We start from the raw sequence: 20,745 nt of genomic DNA, 5'->3' as shown, positions 1-20,745 counted from the left end.
GCTGGGTGTCTGGGTGAAAGCCAGAGGCACCTGGTGAGCAGAGCCTGACCCAAAGGCAGCCCCGGCCGGCCCCACACCCGCCTGCAGCCACGTGGAGCTCCCAGTCCTACCACCGGAAGCCCTTGGAGGGCCACACCAAGAGCGTCGAGTGGAGCTTCCCGCCCTCAGCCTCCAGCAGCTCGCCCACCTCCTACACCTGCTCAGACACCTGTAGCTCCCAGCTATCCATGCCCTCCATGGTGCAGAAGGTGACCGGGCACCCTCCCGGGGAGTGCAGCTCCTTCCATGCTCAGCACATCAGGGCCAAGGAGAATCGTTTCCGCAAGGACCAGCCTGGGCGGCAGCCAGCAGGTACCCTGGGCTGGCTCCCTGGTTCCCAGCACCCAGCATGCCCTCGGTACCAGAGCCTAAGGCGCAGACCTGCCCAGACCACGCTGAGTTTACCCTGTAGAGGTCAGCAGCACCACCCTGCACACACAGATGGGGGCTTCAGAGAGTTTGCAGAGAAATGAAACTAATGGGCCTTGGCATCCCCCCACCCCCAGCCCAGCCCCATGGCTGCAGTCACAGGTGAAGTGGTGGCTCCACATGGGGATTCCCCAGCCCACTGGCTTCTTTTCCCCAGATCTTCAGAAAACCCTAGGGCACAAGCCCCACCAGGCCGACTTGAGGCCCGAGGCCAGTCCAGACACCAGCCACCCTCCCCCAGGGCTCGTGAGGGACACAGCCCCGCTCCCCGCACCCGCGTCCCACAGGCTGGCAGGGTCCGGCCTGAAGATCGTGGCCGTTAGCAGCCGCGACAAGTTTATCCGCATCCTCAACCAGTCACTGGACGAGACCGTCGACCTGGGTGGCTTCGTGCTACAGCAGCTGGTGCGCAGCTTCCCCAAGGGCCGGTACCGCTTCCCGGCGGGCACAGTGCTGGAGCCTGGGCACCACGTCACGGTGCGCCCCACCCCACCACGCCCCCACCACGCCCCCACCTCGCCCCGCCCCGCCCCTCACTCGGCCTTCCCCCACCCCACCCCCGCAGGTGTGGGGTGTGGGGGCCAGCAGTAAGAAGCACCAGCAGGCATCCGTGGGCGGGGAGTTGGGCCGCATCCACTCCGGCCACGGCTGCGTGACCCTTCTCCTCAACTCCAAGGGCCAGGTCAGTGTAGGCCAGGCCTGGGGCAGCGGGGAGTCGTGGGGGACACCCCCCCCCATTGAGACCCCCCTCCCACCCCCGCGTGACCACCGCGCCGCGCCTCTCTCCTCAGGTGCTGAGCGAGTTCCACACCCCACCCTCCGTGGCCCCTGTATCCCCCTCCCGGGTGTTCTCCGACAACATCGATTTGTCCATTGACCGCTTCCCGCTCGCAGAGGCCCCGCTGGACACGCACAGCCACGAGCAGCCCCAGCAGCCTCCGAGCCAGCCTGGGTCCCTGCGCAGGGGCCAGGCGAGGGGCCCCCAGGGAAAGCTCAGGAAGCCCAGGTCAGGGCAGGGTGGCCAGGGTTTGCACCTCCCCCAGACTCCACCCCCACTAGGAGGGGTCCAGGGGCCCAAATTCTGCTGAGACCACCTCCATCTCCCTAAATCTCACCCCACCTGTTCCCTTCCTGTGGAGTGGCTTGGGGGGCAGCCCTCAGGCCCTCTTCGCTTCACCAGGAGGGATGTCTTGCCACTTCTGAGCCCCAAAAAGCGGGAGGCGTCTGGGTGGTCTGAGTGTACCAAGGCTGTGAAGCCCCTGCCCAGCTTACGGGGTGAGTGTGCCAGCTGGCCGGGGTGGGGCGCGGGGTGGGGGAGTGGGTAGGAGCAACCTGAAGGGTCAGCCACGTGCCTCCTCGCCCTTCTTTGTTGCCCTCAGAGGTCAGGCCCAGCCTTCAGGACAGAACCTCCAGGAAGGAGCACAGGGTCCAGGTGAGAGGAAAAGGGCTCCTGTGCCGCCTGGACGTGGGGGGCCTTCACCATCTTGCCCTCTCTATACCCCCCTAGGGTCCTGCCCCTTCGCACCCTCACCTCATCCTACCGAGCACTCTCCCCCAAGCCAGGGTCTGCCCTCTGAAACCCCAGCACCTGCAGATGTCCCTCTGCCCCACCCCCATTCCTGGGTTGTGCCCCCCTGCACCCACTGCCCCCCTCATCCTACCTCCTGCCATCTCAGCACCCCAAGCAATGACCCCACTCCGACTACCCTGGCACCCATGCCCCCACCCCAAACCCCAGGCCTGAGCCCAGCCACCTTCCATGCCCAGGTGTGCCGGAAGGGCGTGGACTGCAGGTGCCCGATGGTGGCCTTGTCCGTGCAACGCACAGCCGAGAGCAGGTATGGCTTTCGCTTCCTGAGCTGTCTGCCCTTCACCGTGGACACCTGCGGGCGCCTGTGATCACCGAATGGGGACCGATGACCCGCAACCCATCTCGGGGTCCCCGGTGACGGCACGCCAGAGAACAGCTGGGAGGCCCACGGTGCCCGCTGAGCGAGAACTTTATTAAACCAACACTGCCCACGCAGGGCACACGTTTCTGTTCACCTGAGAGGTGAAGTGTTCCCTGTGGTTTGGGGGCATCCCCGCCCACCGAGAGGAGGGACATAACCACCCCATCTCCACACCAGGAAATCACTGGCCCCCTAGGCTGCTCATCTTGAAGCCAGGCCACTGGAGTCATGGGGCAACTCTGCTGTCAGAGCCCCCGGTTAATCCAGGTGTGGGACGAGGGTGGGTGGGGCAGCTATAGCACCCTGCAGCCCTCCCGGTACAGCCACATGGGGCGCCCCTCTGGACCTGAGCTGTGGTGGGAGCAGGCTGTGCCATCTTGGTGGGCCTTCTGCCACCTACTGGCTGCTCCCCACCCCCTAGGGGGCCTTCTCCGGGAACCAGGCCCACCCCACCTTGCCCACCAGAGTCCAGGCCACATGGTCACACAGGTGCTGCAGGGTGGCAGTGGAGGAGGGGCTCACACTAGGGGTGGGGGTGGGCTGGAATGATGGGGCCGAGGGCCTGGAAGCACTGGAAACTGGCTTGGTGTCTGGGGGCCGCGTCCAAGAGGGGCTGTGGGGTGGGGCATTCCTGGGCTCTCAGGCTCTGGCCTGAGGCCACGTCCTGGCCTTTCAGGGCAGTCCCAGCTGCCAGCTCTGGCCCCAGGCCCCTGAGTCGGCGCCCCCTGAAGGGCTTCTTAGATGACCCCCAGGAGCCAGAGCCAGGACCCGGTGGTGCCCGGTTCTTGGGGGGAGAAGGCATCAGCTCGCGGGCGGGGCCTGCTGAGTGCTCTGAAAGACAAGGGTGGGCGGGGTCTGTGTCCACTGGTTTCAGGGGCCCGTGCAGCCAGGGAGGCAGCTTCCTGGGCAGCACCCCCACAGACACACACACCCTGTGCCCCCACCGCCCACATCACTGTCCACTGTGGCATGCAGGGAGGCCTGCAGGTCTGGACCTGATCCCAGATCAGTCATCTCTATGGAACCTGCATAAGGCAAACCCTAGAACGCCCTCAGCTGACCAGCCACCTCTCAACCCTGTCCGAGCCCGCCCTGCTTGTTCTCTGTCACCCTGTCAGGCCCCTGCCTTCCTCTGACCCTGCCACCAGCCAGCATAGCTGCAGATGCCAGGAGGGTAGGCAGCCACCCTATTCCCTGGCCATGGAGGGCAGACACCTGTCTAGCTGCGACCCTGAGTCCCACCATCCCTGATCAGGGCAGCCCCACGGGGCAAGCGGTCCCCACCCTCCTGCCCTCTTTATACAGCCAAGGCCACTCAGAAGGCTCCCCCACCCCCACCCCCCAGTTCTGCTCACAATGCTTTTCTGGAATTCCTTTTCTGAGCGCCACCAGCCCAGCTAGGCCAGGAGACCTCCAGGTTGTGAGAGGGCAGTGGGGTGGGGGTGGAGACTAGTGACTGATGCCATATCCCAAGGCAGGTTCCCCCCCCACCAAGGTCTCAGGCCATCCCTGTCTCAGCCCCTTGGGGCCCCCAGCCTCAGGAGGGTGTTGAGGTCTCCAGAGCCCTGGGGGCCGGCGATTCAGTACCTGGGGCTGGGCCCAGAGGCCCCTTGGCGGCCTGGGGCCTGGCCTCCTCCTGCTGCTCTGTAGGGTACCTCCGAGGACCCTGCAGGGCTCCTGTCCCTTCCTCTGAGGGCTCCCGATGCCTACAAGGAAGGGGACTGTGGTGGAGAAGGGGGGAGGTTGCAGCATTCCCTTGGCTTCCCCAGGGTCTGTCCCCCTGTCCCCCAGGCTTTGGAGGGGCACCTACCGTTGGGATAGCTCCCTCCAGGTCAGGAGCTTGGACAGGAGGTCAGGGCTGTCTGCAGGGTCCAGCCGTGAGGCAGAGGCGTGGGCTGCAAGGTCCCCCAGCTGGTGGCGGGGCAGGGACAGCTGTTCTGGGGGCACCCAGGTCTGGGGAGGGAGAGGGCTGGTGTAGGGGGCATAGTCCTCAGCAAGAGGGGTGGCAGCCCGCAGGTGGAAGGACTCAGCTGGGTTGAGGCTTGGAGGGCTGGAGCCCCAGGCCTGGACAGAGGCTTGCTTGGACCACAGTCTGGGTTAACAACCTTGGCCGTGACCTCTGAAATGGGTCTTTGAGGAGTAGAGTCCTGGATCCTGACCACTGAGGACTGGCCCTGAACACTGGCCGTGGGGGCAGGGTAAAGCCCAGTTGCTGGTCCATGGGGAACTGGGGCCCTGGACGCTGGCCATGGGGGTGGAACTGGCATTGTAGACATTGGCCACAAGGGGGACTGAGTCTCTGGCCACTGGCCCTTGATGCTGGCTCGCTGGGAGAACCAGGTCCCTGATGCTGGCCACCAGGGACAGGGCAGAGCCCTGGACGCTGCCATGGGAAGTGCAGGGTACCTGACAGTGGTGTCTGCGTTCCCAAAGGCCTTTGGTGGGGTTCCCGCAGAGGACATGGCTGACACCTACAGAAGAGAATGGGGCTGGACCTGGGGACTGGGGAGCTTCGGGACCTGGGGGCTGTGGCAGGGGAACTTTGGGACCTGGGGGCAGTTACCGTGGGTGAGGTTGCTGACATTGTCCTCTGGGGCTGGATCTTCAGGGTGCAAGCTTTCCAGCAGGGGACCCCCAGGAATCAGGAGGGACAGGGGCCACGGGCTGGGGGTCCGGGGCTGAGCCTCAGGCACAGACAATTTGGTGCTCTGTCGTTGCCTAGGGGCCCCATGAGGACGGTCTGTGGAGGTCAGAATGGGAGGGTCCCTGGTCACTGTGGCCCATGTCAGCCATCTGGCTCCCAAGCCCACCCCAGACAGTCTGAGGCTTGGGTCCGTCAAGGCCAGGCCTTTGAGTCTCAGACCGTCCTCTCTGGGCCGGGCGAGGGGAGAGCCTGGTGGGACCAGGCTTCCATGGCAGTGGCCTATGGAGGAGGTGAGGGTCTGGTGGGCAGGTATGGGGCTCTGGGGATGGGGCAGGGGGTGAGGTACTACGTGGCCCCCGTGAGGTCTGGGTGTGTGTGCAGATGCCACTGGGGAAGTGGTGCAATGAGGGGGAGGGGAGGGTGGGGCTGGCACAGAGACCTCTCCTGGGGGCCATGGGGAGGCCTCCGGGCCAGGTGGGCGCCCTCCTGGAGGGGGTGAGTGGACCCCATACCCAGCCCGGGCAGCAGGCCGTCCAGCATGCCACCCTCCCTGATGGCCTCTTTCACCATGAGCCAGTCCTCTGTCAGTGTCCGGGTGGCTGGCAGGCCGGTCTGTGCGGCCGGGGCCTCGTCCAGGACCTGCAGCTGCGGGATGAGTCTGCACACCTCTGCCCGGTAGTTGTAGCCTCGGGGAGCCTGCAGGAGGCAGGCCGGCCAGGGTTGAGTATGTCCCCTCCAGGTTGGCCTGGCTATTCAGCTGCCAGAGCTCCAGGGACTCTAGGCTCATATCCACTAAGGACGTGCCACTTCACCTGGCCAGGGGGCCGGTGCCCCTCTGGCCCAGCAGGCTGCCCTGAACTGTGTGACTGGGTGGCCAGGGCCCCTGGCAGGTCGTTTCACTCAGCTGAGGCCAGTGAGGGAGGGCAGGTGACTTGTTCCCTGGTGGGTGATGGGGGAACAAACCTCATGCACGGCTGTGTGTGGAGGAGGTGGGATCTCTGTGCTGGACGAGTGTGTGCGCGTGTGCGTGCCCGTGCATGGTTCTGTGCAAGCCCAGGGTGGCGCTGCAAAGTCTCGTGTGGTGCAGGCCTGGGGCTTTGTGTGCACATGGTGGTGTGGCTTCTTTGCCTTGGCACTCCTGGGACTGCGGAGAACGAGCTCTGAGGAAGTGAGGCCCAGGGGCTGGGGGCTGTGTTTGGTGGGGAGAGGGGGCAGTCCCCTCAGCCTGCCCATGCCACCCACCTTGTTGGAGGGGCCAGGGTCTGGCCGCAGGCACACCAGGTTGCCCTGCAGGGTGAGTGTGGCCAGCTGGGGACACAGCTGCAGGTAGCGCACCTGGCCCAGGTCCTCCACGCTGTTGCCCTCCAGGTCCAGCACCTCCAGCTGCTGGAGCAGGCACAGCGGGCTCAGGTCTGAGACGTTGTTGAAAGAGACATAGAGTTCCTGGGCAGCAGGGGGGAAGGGCTCAGCCGGGGCGCGGCCCTGCGCCCCTCCCTGCCCAGGGTGTGGTTACCCACCCACCTTCAGGGCTGGGAAGGAGCTTATGCCGTCCAGGTCAGGCAGGCCACAGCGAGCTAGCCAGAGCACCTGCAGGCGACCCAGGGACGTGCCCAGGTCCCTATAGAAGGCAGAGGGGTGGTCAGTGCAGTCGTGGGGTGCAGAGCCATGCCCCTCCTCAGCTGTGGCCCTCACCTGGCTGTCTCCAGGGGCCTGGCAGTGGAGGCTGTGGTGGGGGAGACTTCAAGGGCTCTCCTAGCCTGGCCATGAGCCAGAAGTGACGAGGGTAGGGTGTCCTCCACCCTCTCTATCCCCTGGAGGACCTGAGCTTGTGCCAGATGGCCTGGCCTCACCTCCCTGCTGCCCATTGGACTAGAGCTGAGCTGCCCCTCCCTCTGCCAGCTCCTCCTCCGAAGGCTGATGGCCAGGTTCCCACCCGTGCCCATCCAGACCCTCTCCACCCGCTGTCCCACAGCTCCAGACCTGGGCGTGTCCCCGTTTGCAGGTCCTTCCACCCGGCCCACCACCGGCCCCGGGTTCTGGGGTATTTTGGCCGGCTGCTGCTTTGGTGTTTCCGCGTCCTCACCGGTCAGTCGGTCCTCTGGGACTGACCCACGCTCTCTTGCCATTCCTCGTCCATGGAGACCTCTTGGCTTTCTCTTGGGCTCTCTGGGAGGTGCCCTCATCTTTATCTACTTACTTTTAAGCTGTTCTCATCGCTGAATTTCCAAGCACACAGTAATGTGCCCCTCTTCATAGCACACTGTTCTTGTTTCTTGGAAACAGTGCTTCTTTTCCTCCACGTCCCTCAGACACTAGTGACGGGCCCTTGGCAGTGCAGGTCCTCAACTGGCACTGCGGCCCCTGAGGGTCCCAGTGGGCATGTTTCAGCTCCGCCCTCTCATGATGCAGCTGTAACAATGTTTCTCATGATGGCTGTTTCAGTGTCCAGACTTGGAAAGGAGACTCTGAGGGCTGGTCGGAAGCTCTGAGCCCGGGGGGCGGGGGGCTGCCCTTGGGGCATGGGCACCAATACTGGAGGTGGCCGCAGAACCTGTGTGCACATGTTTCTGCTGGGCCTGGTGCCCTCTGTGTCCATCCTCTATTCCAGCCTCACTGGCCTCCTTGTGTTCACACTTACGGACCCCCACTTGCTCCTCCTCCTCCTCGGAGGGCTCAGGCTGGCTTCCTGCCTTCCGCTATGTCAAAGTGCCTCTTATCTTGTAGGCTCTTCTTAATGATTTCTCCATGCCTGGCTAATTTCTTTAGATCTACCTTCCAGTTCACGAACTCCACCTTTGGTTACATCTCATCCACTGTGTGGCCTATCCATTGAGCTTTCAGGCCACGCCATCCACTGTCCAACCTGCCCATTGAGCTTTCTCCGTTTGCTTTGGTCCTTGCTCCTCAGTGTTACACAGGCCCACTGCTTCCTGACGTACAGGTCTCCCCAATCATCGCTTGACTGACTGATAATTACTGTGTTACAAGAGGCTTTCATGGAAACTATTTTTCCAGATTACCTGTTCACTCTACTGCCTCTGTAGCTGTATGACCGTTTGGCTGGGTATAAAAGCCTTGCTTCAGACTTTCTTTCCACTGGGCTTTGGTAGGCAGTGTTCCCTGCCTTCTGGCTTTGCGTGTTTCTGTAAGGGAGTTTAAGGAAGGGCTCAGGGGCTCACCTTGTTTCTCTCTTTCAAAGTTGATTTGACCTCTTTTTCCTGGCTGCCTAAAGAACTCTATCCTCTAGATAAGTTCAGTAACTCTACTAGGTAGGATGTGCCTCAGGGTTGCACCCTTCCCTCCGAGGCATGGCGTGTCCTTTTGATCTGCAGATGAAAGCCTGACACGTTTCCTTTGATCTTTAAATACCTGTACTGTTTCATTCTGTTTACTTCTGTGGAGATCCCAATAATACACATGTTTGACCTCTACCTGCCCACTCCACTTGACATCTCTGCGAGTCTGGTTATTGGCTCTAGTTATTGACAGTTACTTTTCTCCATTTTTACCACTCCTGTCTACGTATCTCCCATTGAGTTCTCTGTAGGGTTGCTTCTGAATGAAATTTTCCCCCATTGCTGTCATGGCATTATTGTTTTTCCCCAGAGGTTGTGTGCATCCCTCCACTGGCTCAGAACCCATTCACGCGGCCTCGCCTCGTTACAGGGGAGGCTGGGAAATCTCATTTCCTTTGGATGGTCGCATGCCCAGCTGCGACTGGGGAGTCCTATCACTGCAGGAAAATAAATATTGGAGAACAACTAGCAGACTTCACCACTTCTTGGATTAAAGGAAGAATCCACATGAAAACTACAGACTACATGGCACTAAGGATAGGAGCAAGGCTTATAGGCACAGGTGTCTGTGCAACTTTAACGCTGTAAACTTAGCAGAATAAAAAGGAATTAGAAAGACTGAGCAAGGCTCCTTACACTTAAGGAGCTATAAGAGCTAAGATAGTGAGAGGCATAAGAAAAAAGAACATCATAAAGGGCAAAACCCGTAACAACCAGAAAAATAATAGAGAAGATTGAGAGTGTGGTTATCAACTGAGTTGTGGGGTTCCCCACCCCCACCAAAACGTGTGTCAACTTGGCCACAGCAGTCATTGTCACATCATTGTCCACCACCTTGTGATGCCACTGTGTGTTGCCAACCCTGTGGTGTGAAGGAGGCAGAATTGGAGGCTGTTGGGTCATTGAAGTGTGATCCACAGGGTTAGGCTGCATCTTAAGTCCATCTCTTTTGAGACTGAAAGAGGATAAACAAGCAAACCGAGACCTCAGGTTCACTTAGAAAGAAGAGAAAAGAGTGGAACTTGTCCTTTGTACACAGGTAGACCTGGGGAAGAATGAGGCTATGACCTGCCCCCAGAGCTGGCAGAGAGAGAAAGCCTTTCCCTGGAGCCAGTGCCCTGAATCTGGACCCCTGGCCTTCTAAACTGTGAGAGAGAAAACTTGTCTTTTGCTAAAGTCACCCACTGTGGTATTTCTGCTGCAGCAGCCCCAGATCACTAAGACAAGCCGAGGGCTGATGCTTTCGAAAGATGAACAGATAGTGCTCCGGGCTTAGGACGGAGAGTGGGAGTAAGTGTGCTCACTTCAAGCAGAAACAATCACAGGTAGGGCTGAGATGGAAAACGGTAATAGGCCATTCATGACGAACAAACTCTACACCCACAACTGTGAAAACTTAGACAAAACTCTCAACAAAAGCAACAGAAGACAAACTCGATTCAACGAATAATCATTAGAGAAGCAAGATGCTGATCAGAGATCCTCTCCAGCTGCAAGAGTCAAGAATATGAACTTTTTTACAAGCAAGCTTTAGTGAACAATCATGGGATAGATAATTCTATTTTCTATCACAGTTTCTTAAGTAAGAAGCTTCAGAAGTTAAAAGGAAAAAGCTCTAAAGAGACATCTTAAGAGTTGATCTTTGATTCCAGAGTCAATTAAGGACAGGACTGAGAAATCAAAAGACCAATTCGTTGATTAACATAGATGTGGAAAACTCCTACATATTATTTTAATGTTATGATGGTTTTGAAGTAATGCATTGTGATCAGGTAATTCAATACAGAAATGCAACCATCATAAAAATGTCACTGGAGTTGACCACTGTGGCAGTTGCATAGTCGCCTGTCAAACTGGGAAGGGGTGGAGTCTAGCCTGTCAATCAGGCCATAAGCAGTGAGACCTCTGTGTGGGCATGGCTTTATCCTGGGGATTCTGGGAACTCCTGTCTTCCTTCCTGGAGGTGGAACTACTCTCTCTGCTTAGTCTTCCTGCTGACAAGCCACCTGGAGCTATGCTGATGCAGCCAGAGCCCTGGAGCTGGAGGAGCCAGGTGGAGACCCACACCAGCGCTGAGATGCTTCCACCACCACTGGAGCCACAAGACTTTCCACCCACTGGCCTGTGATCTTCCTGCATTCAGCAACATTGCATGTGTTGCGTGAGTCTGAAGAGGAACTTATAGACTGGTATTGGACAAATGGGCTAATATCGGACTTAAGAACTTGATTTGTTCTGGGCTGGGATCTTTTCTTAATGTACAATTGCTCTTTGCTGTAAAGTTCTCCCTCACACATATGAATCTCTGGATTTGTTTCTCTAGTCAACCTGGACTAACACAGCCACACTGAAGAGTAACGGAGAAACATCGTGGTCGTGTGTATCTATAGTGAACGTCCCTGACACATACCCATTAGGATCAGGAACAAAGCAAGGATGTCTGCTGCCCCTCGACATGGCTCTGCAGGTCCCGGGCAACTCTCCAGGCAGGAGAGAGAAGAGAGGCTGAAGGGTTGGAAGTGAGGAGAGAAGGCTCACTCGTTGTTGACGATGGGATAATCAATACTGATTGACTTGGACCAATGGGATAGTTGAACCACATGAACAGATACAATAAGCCAGATTTATACAAATCAACAACGCTTCCCTATATTTCCAACAGCCAGTGGGGGAAGTGCTACAGAAATAAGAACTCATTCATTTAGTTGTAATATCAGGGAGCCACATGATTCAGAAGAAGCCAGCATCCCACCCTGGCCCAAAGGGCGGCGAAGAGGGGACATCCTGGATGGTCTAAGCCCATTATCATCCCGTCCCCTTGCCAGTGACTATGGTAGGGGTGTGCACGCAATGCCCTTCTCTCCGGGGAAGCATGCAAGAAGAATGCTGGGAGCATTATGCTTGTTCTAATAGGTGTGAGAGGGTGCACGCGTGTGCACACACACACACACACACACACACACACTTGTTGAATACAAATAGCTACATTCTGTGGGGAGAACCTGGGCCTTCGGTTGCATGGTTTGCCTCCTGAGTTAACCCATCCAGAAAAAGTCAGCTTTGTGCTTCTGAGCAGGAAGATGTATTCTCTGTGCTTAAAACAGGTTTGGGTCCAACCCAAACCTGAAAGGTATAAATAATTTCCCACACTGTAGGTCATTTGGATATGGATTTCTTTTACTTGAAACAAAAAGCCTCCTAATTGATGTGACTTTTACACAGGAAATTGAAAACCACTTAAGAAGAAAGCACATATAACCGAAGAGATAATGCCATCATCCTGGATGGAGAAAACCTGACAAGGTAACCAGATTAGGATGTAACGATCTTGCAATGTCAGTAAAAGTTTCCGAGAAGGGTGTGTGTGTGTGTGTGTGTGTGTGTGTGTGTGTGACTGAACAAACTGTAAGATTCAAATGCAAGAACCAGTGTCAGAGAACCATAGCCCAAATAGACACGTGCACACCATGTTCATCACAGTGCAGTTTACGACCAAGAGAAGATAGAAACTACAACAGGCCCATCGGTGGAGGAGTGGACAGGTAAACTCCGGTCTGCACACGATGGCTAAAGGCTCTTCGCATCGACAGGACCAGGCTTTGCTGGAGGGAAGGAAGGAGAAGCGATGTGCTGATGGAGACAGGAGAAGGTAATATTCCTCACGAGGAGGAAACGAGAAAAAGGGAGCAGGGAAGGTATTGGGAGGTTTGTTGAACACAAAAATGAAGACTTGAAAGGTACCTCCCACCGAACAATAAAAAGACTTTTTTAAATAAAATAAGTGTTCATAATAGCTAGGTCACTCTGGGAAAAGGAAAGCAGAGAGGAAGATACCATCCTGTCCGATCTCAATACGCATTTCAAACCAGGCATGCAGCACTGCGGCATGGGCCTAAGAACGCACAGCGGAGGAAACGGAGCTCGTTAGTGCATTTACGTGGAAATGTGATCCCAGTCAAGGATGGAGGCGACAGGTCTATCATCGGAACAGAAGGGACAGAGTACCTGGTAGGTGATGCTAGGAAACTGACTCATGGTTTGGTGAACCTTCAGCTGGGCGCCCACCTTGTCAGCACCATCAGAATGACCTTAAAGACGAGTAGGAGGAAAGACTCAAACGTGACAGGCAAGGCCATGAATCGAATAGAAGAAAAACAAGACCTCGCTGTGACCACGTGGGTGCAGGTGGGCCTCTTTAGCAGCACTGCAGGCGCGGGCAGAACCGGTGGGTTTGCCCAAATGGAGACAAAGGATTTTTGTTCAAGTGAAGGCGGCCTCGGGCCAAGTGAATGGAGAGAGACTGGGTGGAGGGTTGTGCCATCCAGCCTGCCTTGCACCGAGAAGCTACAAGACCCCGAAGACTGAGTATGAGCAAATACAAATCATGAACGGAGGCTTGGCCCCGCTGGACACAGGGGAACAGCAGCCATGACGCTGTCACCAGACTTGCCCACTGGGTCAGTCCAGGTGGACTAAAGAAACCAATTCATAGATACTCATCTATGTATAAGACAGAACTTTCTATGCAAGAGCAAGTGAATATTGAAAAAACATCCTAGCCCAGTTCAGATCAATCCAGAAGTCCAAGATTAGCCCATATGTCCGATAACAATCTATAAAGTCCTCTTCAGACTCACACAACACATGCAATGATGCTGAATGCAGGAAGATCACAGGCCAGTGGGTGGAAAGTCTTGTGAATCCAATGGCAGTAGAGCTATCTCAGCGCTGGCAGGGTCTCCACGTGGCTCCTCCATCTCCAGGGCTCCAGCGTAGCTCCATGTATCTTGTCAGCAAGCATGCCTCATAGGGAGTGAGTCTGTTTCCTGCCTCCAGGGAGCTATCTATCTCCTTAGTGCCTCCAAATGAGGTCATCAAGCTGTGACCTGATTGATAGGCTAGACTCCACCCTTAATAGTCTCAAGTTGACACCAGATTGTGTAACTACCACCCTCGGAGCTCCTTTTGTGGATTCCAAAGGCTGGCTGGGTGTCAGCACTTGTCAGGGTGACTTCTCTCCACGTAGTTCTCTTCCACACTGCTGAGGAAGCGCTGCCCCACCCTGGCCCCTGGCTGAGGGAAAGGACACCGAGGAGATCCTTCGGAGCCAATGACCAGTCAGCCACTCTGGTCCCATCAACAAAGAGCAGTTGACCTCGTAGTCAGTGACAGGCCCTTCCTTCTTGCCCTCCGGCTTCTGATGCATTCTCTCCCAGCCCTTACACCGACCCTGGGCACAGGCGTCCTCTGCGAAGCCACCCACTCGTTGCTGCTCGGCCAGCCCTCCTCAGCTCGGCGGTTTACTGCCTCTGGTTGGCCTTCAGCCATTGTGGGCCAGCAAGCACCGAGCGGCCCGTTGAAGGATTCCGTAACAAACGCCGTCAAGGTCCGTGTGGTTGTCACTGTTGGGATGGGTGGCACGCACATTTCCTGAACACTTACAATCTGATCTGGTCATTGTCCTTGGAACCGTGACCATGTGGGTGTGTTTCGGGTGGCACGTGGCATTGCCTCTCGGTGGGAGTTTTGCATGCCGGGAGGCCTCTGTGGAGCTGTTATGACCTCAACAGTGGAGACTCTTCGTCCTGGTTAAGCTAGAGAAAGACTGCCAACCCTGCTGTGTAGCACAGGGGCCATCGGTCACGGGCAAGATTCGGGAAGTCCGGCTCCCAGTCCTGACCCACTTCCATTTCCACACTGTGCCTTTCTTGGGCCCCCTGTCTTCCCTCCTGCTCCCTGGCCTTCCTGTGTTCCAGTAAACCCTCTCTGAAGTTTCCTTGACAAACAGAGGAAATGTCACTACTCTAGTGCCTCTCCATCTGTGCAATGGGAACCCGCGAGCATGGCGGCTGAGGCCACACAGAAAGGTCTGGGGACTCTTCTAGAATGCTGGCCTTGGCTGCAAAGCCCAGCAGTGCCCCTAGGAAGAATCTGCTGTGGTTTGAGCCAGGGAGATGGCCACGCCAGTGATGGGCCGCAGCTCAAATCTCGAATGTCCAGTTCCTCAGCCCGACACAGGAGAGTGAATGGGGGGGGGCTCGGCAGGCGGGCCCTGCTGGTTTTCTGGGGGTTGCCGTGCTCTGCAGGAAGGTTTCGGCCCTGATCCTGGCCCAGGGGAGGGCAGCACCTATTGGCAGGGCCATCCTTGTCCATCTGCTCCCCCTGCTGGGCACAGGGACTGGGGACACAGCGGGGACCCCCATGACTCACTGACGCTGTGATTAGTCTGGGACCAACCCTGTGCCCCGCCCCCTCCCCCAGGCTCCTGTTGTGCTGCCTGCTTCCCTGGAGGTTGGTCAGTGCCTTTGGGGTCCCAAGTGGACCCCTGACTTCCAACCCCAACTGCTCAGGGAGGGACGGAAGGAGAGAGCAAGAATTCTGTGGCAGCCCTTGGGGAGAGGGGATGCTTTGGGCCCAGTGCTCTGAGTGGGTGCCACCAGGCAGGTTGGGCCAGGCTGCCTGAGGGACCATCCAGACCCCCTCCTCTCCATGTCTGGGAACGGCAAGACAGTGACAGAGGAGGCTAGGGGCAATCCTCTGAGGCTGGAGTCTTAGTCCCTGTCCTCCCTAAGTCCTCACGGTCCACTTGACTCACAGCCCCCTCCACTCCCCACCGGCCAACACACACAGGTCACTCACCTCACGGAGGCCAGGCGGCTGCCATTCAGCTTCAGTTGGCTCAGGTTGGGCAGGTGTACCCCTAGGGGCCACAGGAAGAAGGCTGGTGGCAGGAGCCCTGGCCCTCTCTCCAGCCCCCACTCTACCCTGCAGGGCTTGGCTGGGAGAGACACTGCAGCCTCACCCCTGCAGCCCAGCCTGGTGCTGGGAACAGGGCGGGGCAGAGTAAGGAGGGCACACCAGCAGACAAGGCCCCCTGGGCTGCCTGCCCTGCCCCGTCCATGCCCCCAAGGAGTCGGCCATGACCCCCCAGAAGTGAGAATGTCCATATGGCCTGCAAACCACGATCTTCCAGAAAGGGTCTCCTTTGTGGGGGCACTGGCCTGGTGACTCAGTGTCCCTGGGCCTTGGGGGCCGGCGAGGAGCCTGCAGGGACCACAGATCCACATGTACCCTCAGGAACTGAAAGGACACGGGATAGGTGACAACTGGGTCAGGATGCGGAAGGGGGAGGCTGCATGGACACGGGGGTCCTGACGGGTCACTGCTGAGAGTGGATGGTCCTTGTTCTCAGAAAATACCCCCCACATGTCTGTGGATGAAACATTGTGTGTCTGCAATGAGTGGTGGTTCAGGGAAATGCTTGCCTGAGTGTGTGTGCTGTGTGTGCATGTCTGTGTGCGTGCATGTGTGTTGAAGTGCACTCCCGTGTGTGCGTGTCTGCATGCATGTCTATGTGCACGTGTGCTGTGTGCACGTGTGTGCACACATGAACAGCAGAGGCATGTGAGAGGCTCTTCAGCATTCTCATGGCTTTTCTCCAAGTTCAAAGTTATTGCAAAATAAGTTTCGAAAGCACATGGGCAGCTTTACCAGATGCTGTGTGAACCTCCCGGGGGCGCTGTGTCCTCTGGTCTCTGCTTGTACCTCACACAGAGCCTTTGGCCTTGGGTCTGACATCATCTGGGTGGACACTGGCTCGCCTGCTGGTCAGCAGAACCTGCCCTCGCCCCGGGGAAGTTGTGGATGGGGGCAGGGGAGCAGGCTCTCACCGAAGTTCCCCAGGCTGTTCCTGTGGGTGTCCACACACATCTCCAGGGTGTGGACGGTGCGCAGGTCATCCACCTGGGCTAGCGCCTGCTGCAGACACCAACAGGCCATCAGCCAGGACACTACCTGGAGGCATGGCCATCCACCTCCTACCCTCCAACCAGGTGTAGGGCCCAGTGGGCACCCTTAGCTCAGACAGGGTACCTTCTCACAGGGCATGGCCATGCTGGCCGTGTCAGGAGGAGACCCAGGGCTTCCCTGCCAGCCAGCTACCCTCCACCGGGTCACAGCTGGCGGTGCCCAGGATGAACATGTGCTTAAGCCGGAGCTGCAGCTGCTCCTCTGAAAGGTGGGGCCCATGTGCCCGTGTGGAAACAGCGCACACGGCTGTGCTGCGTCTCTGCATGTGCGTCATGCGTGTGGGAGAGGGTAGGCCAGCTGCCCACCACAGCCTGCCCAACCCCACCCCCGGCCTGAGCTGGGGGACTTATTCCTCAGCCCTGGTGGCAGCAGGACACTTAATGCCTGAGCAACCCTCCACCCGGACAAGGAGTCCCTGCCTGGGGACCAGTGTCCAGGGGACCCTGAGGACCACCCGAAGGCCTGTTGGTGGGCTGTATTGGCCGGAGGTGGAGGCTGGGACAATGACAGGCACTCAGGGCCAGCACAGCCTGGGGCAGCCGGGCCCCTTCCCTCCTTGTCCCACCTGCCCGATGTCCAGTCTTCGCCCTCCCCTTGCCTGTCAGAGGGGTGTCACCCTGGGGCAAAGCCAGTGATTTCCCGGACTATCAGGTCCTGTCTCATTGCCCACCCCTGCCCCAGGACTCAGGCAACAAACAGGTACCACCACCCTGCCCGAAGGCCCAGGAGGTGGGCACATTGACAGCCTCCACTCACCAGCCTGATGGGGGACAGGCACCCCTCCATCAGTTGCTCCCTGAGGGCCGTGCTCTGCGGGCAGGGGTTGTGCAGGCCCGGCCAGCTCAGCTCCCGCACCCGCACGCTGGCCATGCCAGACGGAGGGCTCCGCATGCCCTCTCTGGCCCGCTCCATCTATTGTGAAACTGGGCAAGGCAGAGGGCAAACCCATGGGGGCCCCAGGCTCCTTCCTCTGCCCCCAGCCGGAGACCCTCAGACCCCAACAAGTGGCCTCAGCCTGAGCTCAGCCCATACCGTCCACGGAGCCTGGTTCAGGAGTCTTGACTAAGGTGACCAGACGTGCCGCTTTTGGCGGGACAGCCCCGATTTTTAACAATTTTTCCTGTGTCCTGCGGCGTTTTAAAAAAGTCCCAAGTTTTGGAAAAAATGCACAGCAAGCTAGGGTATACAGTTTTCGACTGCCATGTGGCTATTGCGCCAGGATATGAGTTTTATCAGTGGTGTCCCGCTTTTGTCCGCTTTACCAATGTTACAATCTGGTCACCTTAGTCTTGACAGGTCCTGACCGGGGTCTCTCACTGGGGTCCCTTGTCTCCAAATGAAGCCCCTGGAGAGGTCCCTGATCTTTCTGCCCACTTTGTGGTAGATGTCCTCTGTGGCCTCTGCCTGCCAGGGGGCAAACTCCCCCACGTGTGTGGGCTGCATGTGCTAGGTGGGCAGGGAGCAAGGTCTAGGGCAGCAGGCTGCTTGCAGAGGATCCCAAACAGGCTCTATTTGCTCTAGAAGCAAAAGGCCTCACTGGGCCTCCTGTGCTGAGTGTGGTAGCACCTGGGATCCCACCCACCCAGGGACCCCAGGCTGGCCTACTCCCCACGGGAAGCGTCTCCATGCTTCCCCTGGTTTCTCCTCCCTCTGTGCTACCCTAATTCTATGGGGAGTCACAGCCCCAGAGCCAATGGTCAGGGAGGTAGGTTGACCAGGGCCTCCCTCTGCTGTAAAGAGACCATGAGAGCCAGGCCTGGCGCTAGGTGGCTGGAGGTGGGGGTCGGGGCCAGGAAGGGCTAGTGGCTGGGCTGCCCCTGGGAGGAGGAAGGTGGGGGTGGGTGGGGCAGCTGGGGGTGGAAAAACAGGAGTGCTGGTCTGGTCTGACCACACCTGCAGCCCACGAGACCCTCCCCTTGCAGCCCAGCTCATTCAACCAGCTGACATCACCATCCAGGGCCTGCAGCCTCTTGTGGACACAGTGACTCGGCCAGCCCGGGGAGTCTCACCCACTTGCTTTGTAGCCACCGGGACTCTGGCCCTCACACAGCAAGTCACTCTGGCCTGGCCCCATCGGTGCCTCAGCCTGGCAGCACCTCGCATACCTCCCCAGCCTTGAATGCCAGTCCCCCTGCCTGGGATGGGCCCTGAGTCTCTGTCTACCCTCAGGAGCAAGCAGCTGCCAAGGACTCCCAGGCTAGCGCCGGTCCTGTCCTTTGAGTACCCCGATACCCCCTCCCCCCGACATACTCACATTTGATGGGCATCAGGCTAGTGCCAGGGCCAGAGTCTTGGGGCAACCCCACAGTCTGGCTGAGCCCCTTACCTGCAGGCAGTCACACATCTGGACATGTGGGTGGCATGTGGTCCCAGACAGCACCTGCAGGAGAATCTGGTCAGGATCCCCAAGCCCAAGCACCAGGTGAGCTAAGCATAACCCCCACTGCTCAGTCACCACTGGGTCTGGGTGGGTGGGGGGCCGATTCTGGGGTCCCTGTGCACTCCGTGTGAATGTTTCCTCCTCCTCCAAACCCCTTTCTTCATCCCACTGGCCCGAGCTCTCCCCAAAGGAGCCCTTGCCTGCCGCTCGATGGGGTTGGCGGGCTGCCCCTGAGGCCCAGCTCAGGGCTGGCCCTGCCTGTTATACCCTGCGATCCAGCCCCTGGGGTAGTGGTGACCCTCATAGCGAGGTCTTCCCTCTGACCCCTTGGAGGCCCGATCACGGGGTGCCCTGCTCACACCCTGCTTCTCTGCCTGGTACAGCCAGGTCTATATGCGGCACCCCTGCTGGGCCTGCCTGGCCTGGAGCCCAACGTCCACAGGCTCCTTGGGTTAATGAATGAATGAATGAATGAACGAATGGTTGAGGGTCTGCCCTCCGGAAGTCTGACCTCTCCAGGGCTTAGGGTCAGCGGCTTGAACAAGTGTGTGCCCACACCCCTCAGAGCCAGGCTCCTGGTCGGTCCTTTTTCCAGAGTTTGCTGCAGCCAGGGCAAGGCCCCAGGGTAACCCTAGAGGTACAGTCCTCTGGGGAGCCGCTCCCCAGTCAGTCCCCTCCCCACAGGCTCCAGCCCAGGTCCCCTGAGCAGAGGAAGGCCGGGCTAGGTGCCCCCACTCCCAACCCCCAGCCCCAAGGGGCTGCCTTTGTCTCTCCTTCCTTCCTGAGATCAGCTGACCTGGGGGTCTGTCTGAACCCAAGGGCCTTGGGGCCAGAGGTCAGCGCCCCGGCTCTGGAGTTCCTGCCAGACTCTGACAGACCCTCTGCACCCTTGGAGGCCCTGCTCCACAAGCCCCTAACCCATGACTCCCGGGCGCTGCCCGCCCCTAGGGGTAGAGGGTTCACAAGGCAGCTGGTGCAAACTTGCTTGGTGGGTCACCCGACACTGTCCCCAACCCCAGGTTGTACCCCAGAGACCCTCCTTCACCCCTTTCTTGACTCATAGGGATGACCCCAGTCCCTCCCACCTCCCTACTCCCTTCTGTGCCCTCCCTCAAAGGGCAGGGCCTGGTTCCTTCATCAGAGACCCCAACCTGGACACAACCCAGAGCTGACCCGGTCCCGAGCTTATCTCTCCTCCCCAGGGACAGGGCTTAGCCCCTGTAGCACTGCCCTCCACCCCCGCCCCAGGGGGCCGCAAGACCTGGGTCCCCGGGGTCAGCGGCCTCAGTTTCCCTCACCAGCACAGGGGCGGGCGCGGGGACACACGCAGGCGCTCACCCGGAGGCTCGGCCCGGGGTCCTGGGCGCCCTCCGCCTCCAGCGTCGCTGGGCCTCCGGCCAGTTCTTTCCGCCGCAGGTTGCGGGCCCTGGGCGCCATGGCAACGGGGGCGTGACCTCATTTGAATACTCAATATTCATGATCTCCGGCCCGAGCTGCCCGCAGGGGCCCGCGAGGCCTAGCAGGTGGGGGTCCGGGAGGCGTTGCGTCCCGGGACGGACTCGGGGAGCCCGGCGGAGGGGAGTCCGACGAGGTGCGGCCTGGGTTGTGGGGACCCACCTTTCCCAGGTGGGGGTCGCCCCTGAGACTGGGACTTGGGGGACTGGCCGGGCCCGGAAGCTGGGTTTGCCGGCCGACACCAGCAAGGCCAGTGGGGAAGGGTCCCCAGAGCGAGGGGTCCCCATCGGAGCCGGAGAAGACCCGGCGTGCCGAGCGCCAGCGCCCGCGGCCTGACCGCAGGGCCTGGGGCGCGCGGCGAGGGTCGGGGTCAGTGTGTCCCCGCCCGGTGGCCGCGGGGGGGCCGCAGCGGCAGCGAGGGGCGAGGCGGTTGGGCGGGAAGGGAAGGGCTGATTCCCTGCGGAACCTTAGCTTTCAGTGTCCCCCTCCCGCCATCAAAGTCTGAGATGGGCCGCGGAAACTTATTTTGGTTTTTTCTTTCATAACAGCAGTCTTGGTATAAGATCTGTCGTGATGCTGTCAGCACATCGTCCTGCAAACATCCTGTCATGGGACAGTAGGGTGTCGCCCTCAGGCTTGAGTGCTCCTGGTGCGTCGGGAGCACAGCTCACCCGCCTGGTCCTCGCCCTGGTGCACAGCGCTGCGCTCAACGCGGGCGCAATGCTCGGCTCTTTCCGCAGG

At 59.1% G+C, this 20,745-nt stretch overlaps 2 protein-coding genes across 2 annotated transcripts in view; one reads left to right on the top strand and one right to left on the bottom strand.

Annotated features, from left to right (window-relative positions):
- The window catches only part of LMNTD2 (lamin tail domain containing 2), a 4,684-nt gene extending 2,317 nt beyond the window's left edge, over positions 1-2,367 (top strand). The window contains exons 7-13 of the mRNA XM_004717191.1: positions 56-351; positions 626-945; positions 1,034-1,150; positions 1,260-1,474; positions 1,649-1,743; positions 1,848-1,900; positions 2,236-2,367. Of these exons, the coding sequence (XP_004717248.1) occupies positions 56-351; positions 626-945; positions 1,034-1,150; positions 1,260-1,474; positions 1,649-1,743; positions 1,848-1,900; positions 2,236-2,367 (1,228 nt within the window). The remainder of the gene's footprint in view (positions 1-55; positions 352-625; positions 946-1,033; positions 1,151-1,259; positions 1,475-1,648; positions 1,744-1,847; positions 1,901-2,235) is intronic.
- A 576-nt stretch (positions 2,368-2,943) lies between these two features.
- Positions 2,944-19,986, bottom strand: LRRC56 (leucine rich repeat containing 56). The gene is made up of 12 exons (XM_045290418.1): positions 19,888-19,986; positions 16,926-17,081; positions 16,031-16,118; positions 15,000-15,060; positions 6,586-6,682; positions 6,307-6,507; positions 5,577-5,760; positions 4,984-5,160; positions 4,827-4,891; positions 4,231-4,373; positions 4,008-4,126; positions 2,944-3,251 (listed from the first exon to the last, which is right to left on the bottom strand). Exons 1-12 carry the CDS (start codon positions 19,984-19,986, stop codon positions 2,944-2,946), a joined length of 1,698 nt encoding a protein of 565 aa, XP_045146353.1.
- Between the last annotated feature and the right edge of the window lie 759 nt (positions 19,987-20,745).

Source organism: Echinops telfairi, unplaced genomic scaffold (assembly GCF_000313985.2).
Source record: "Echinops telfairi isolate 266 unplaced genomic scaffold, ASM31398v2 ScPeMD7_37;HRSCAF=141, whole genome shotgun sequence".
In the NCBI taxonomy this organism is placed as follows: Eukaryota; Metazoa; Chordata; class Mammalia; order Afrosoricida; family Tenrecidae; genus Echinops; species Echinops telfairi.
This window is presented reverse-complemented; position numbering and strand designations above follow the sequence as displayed.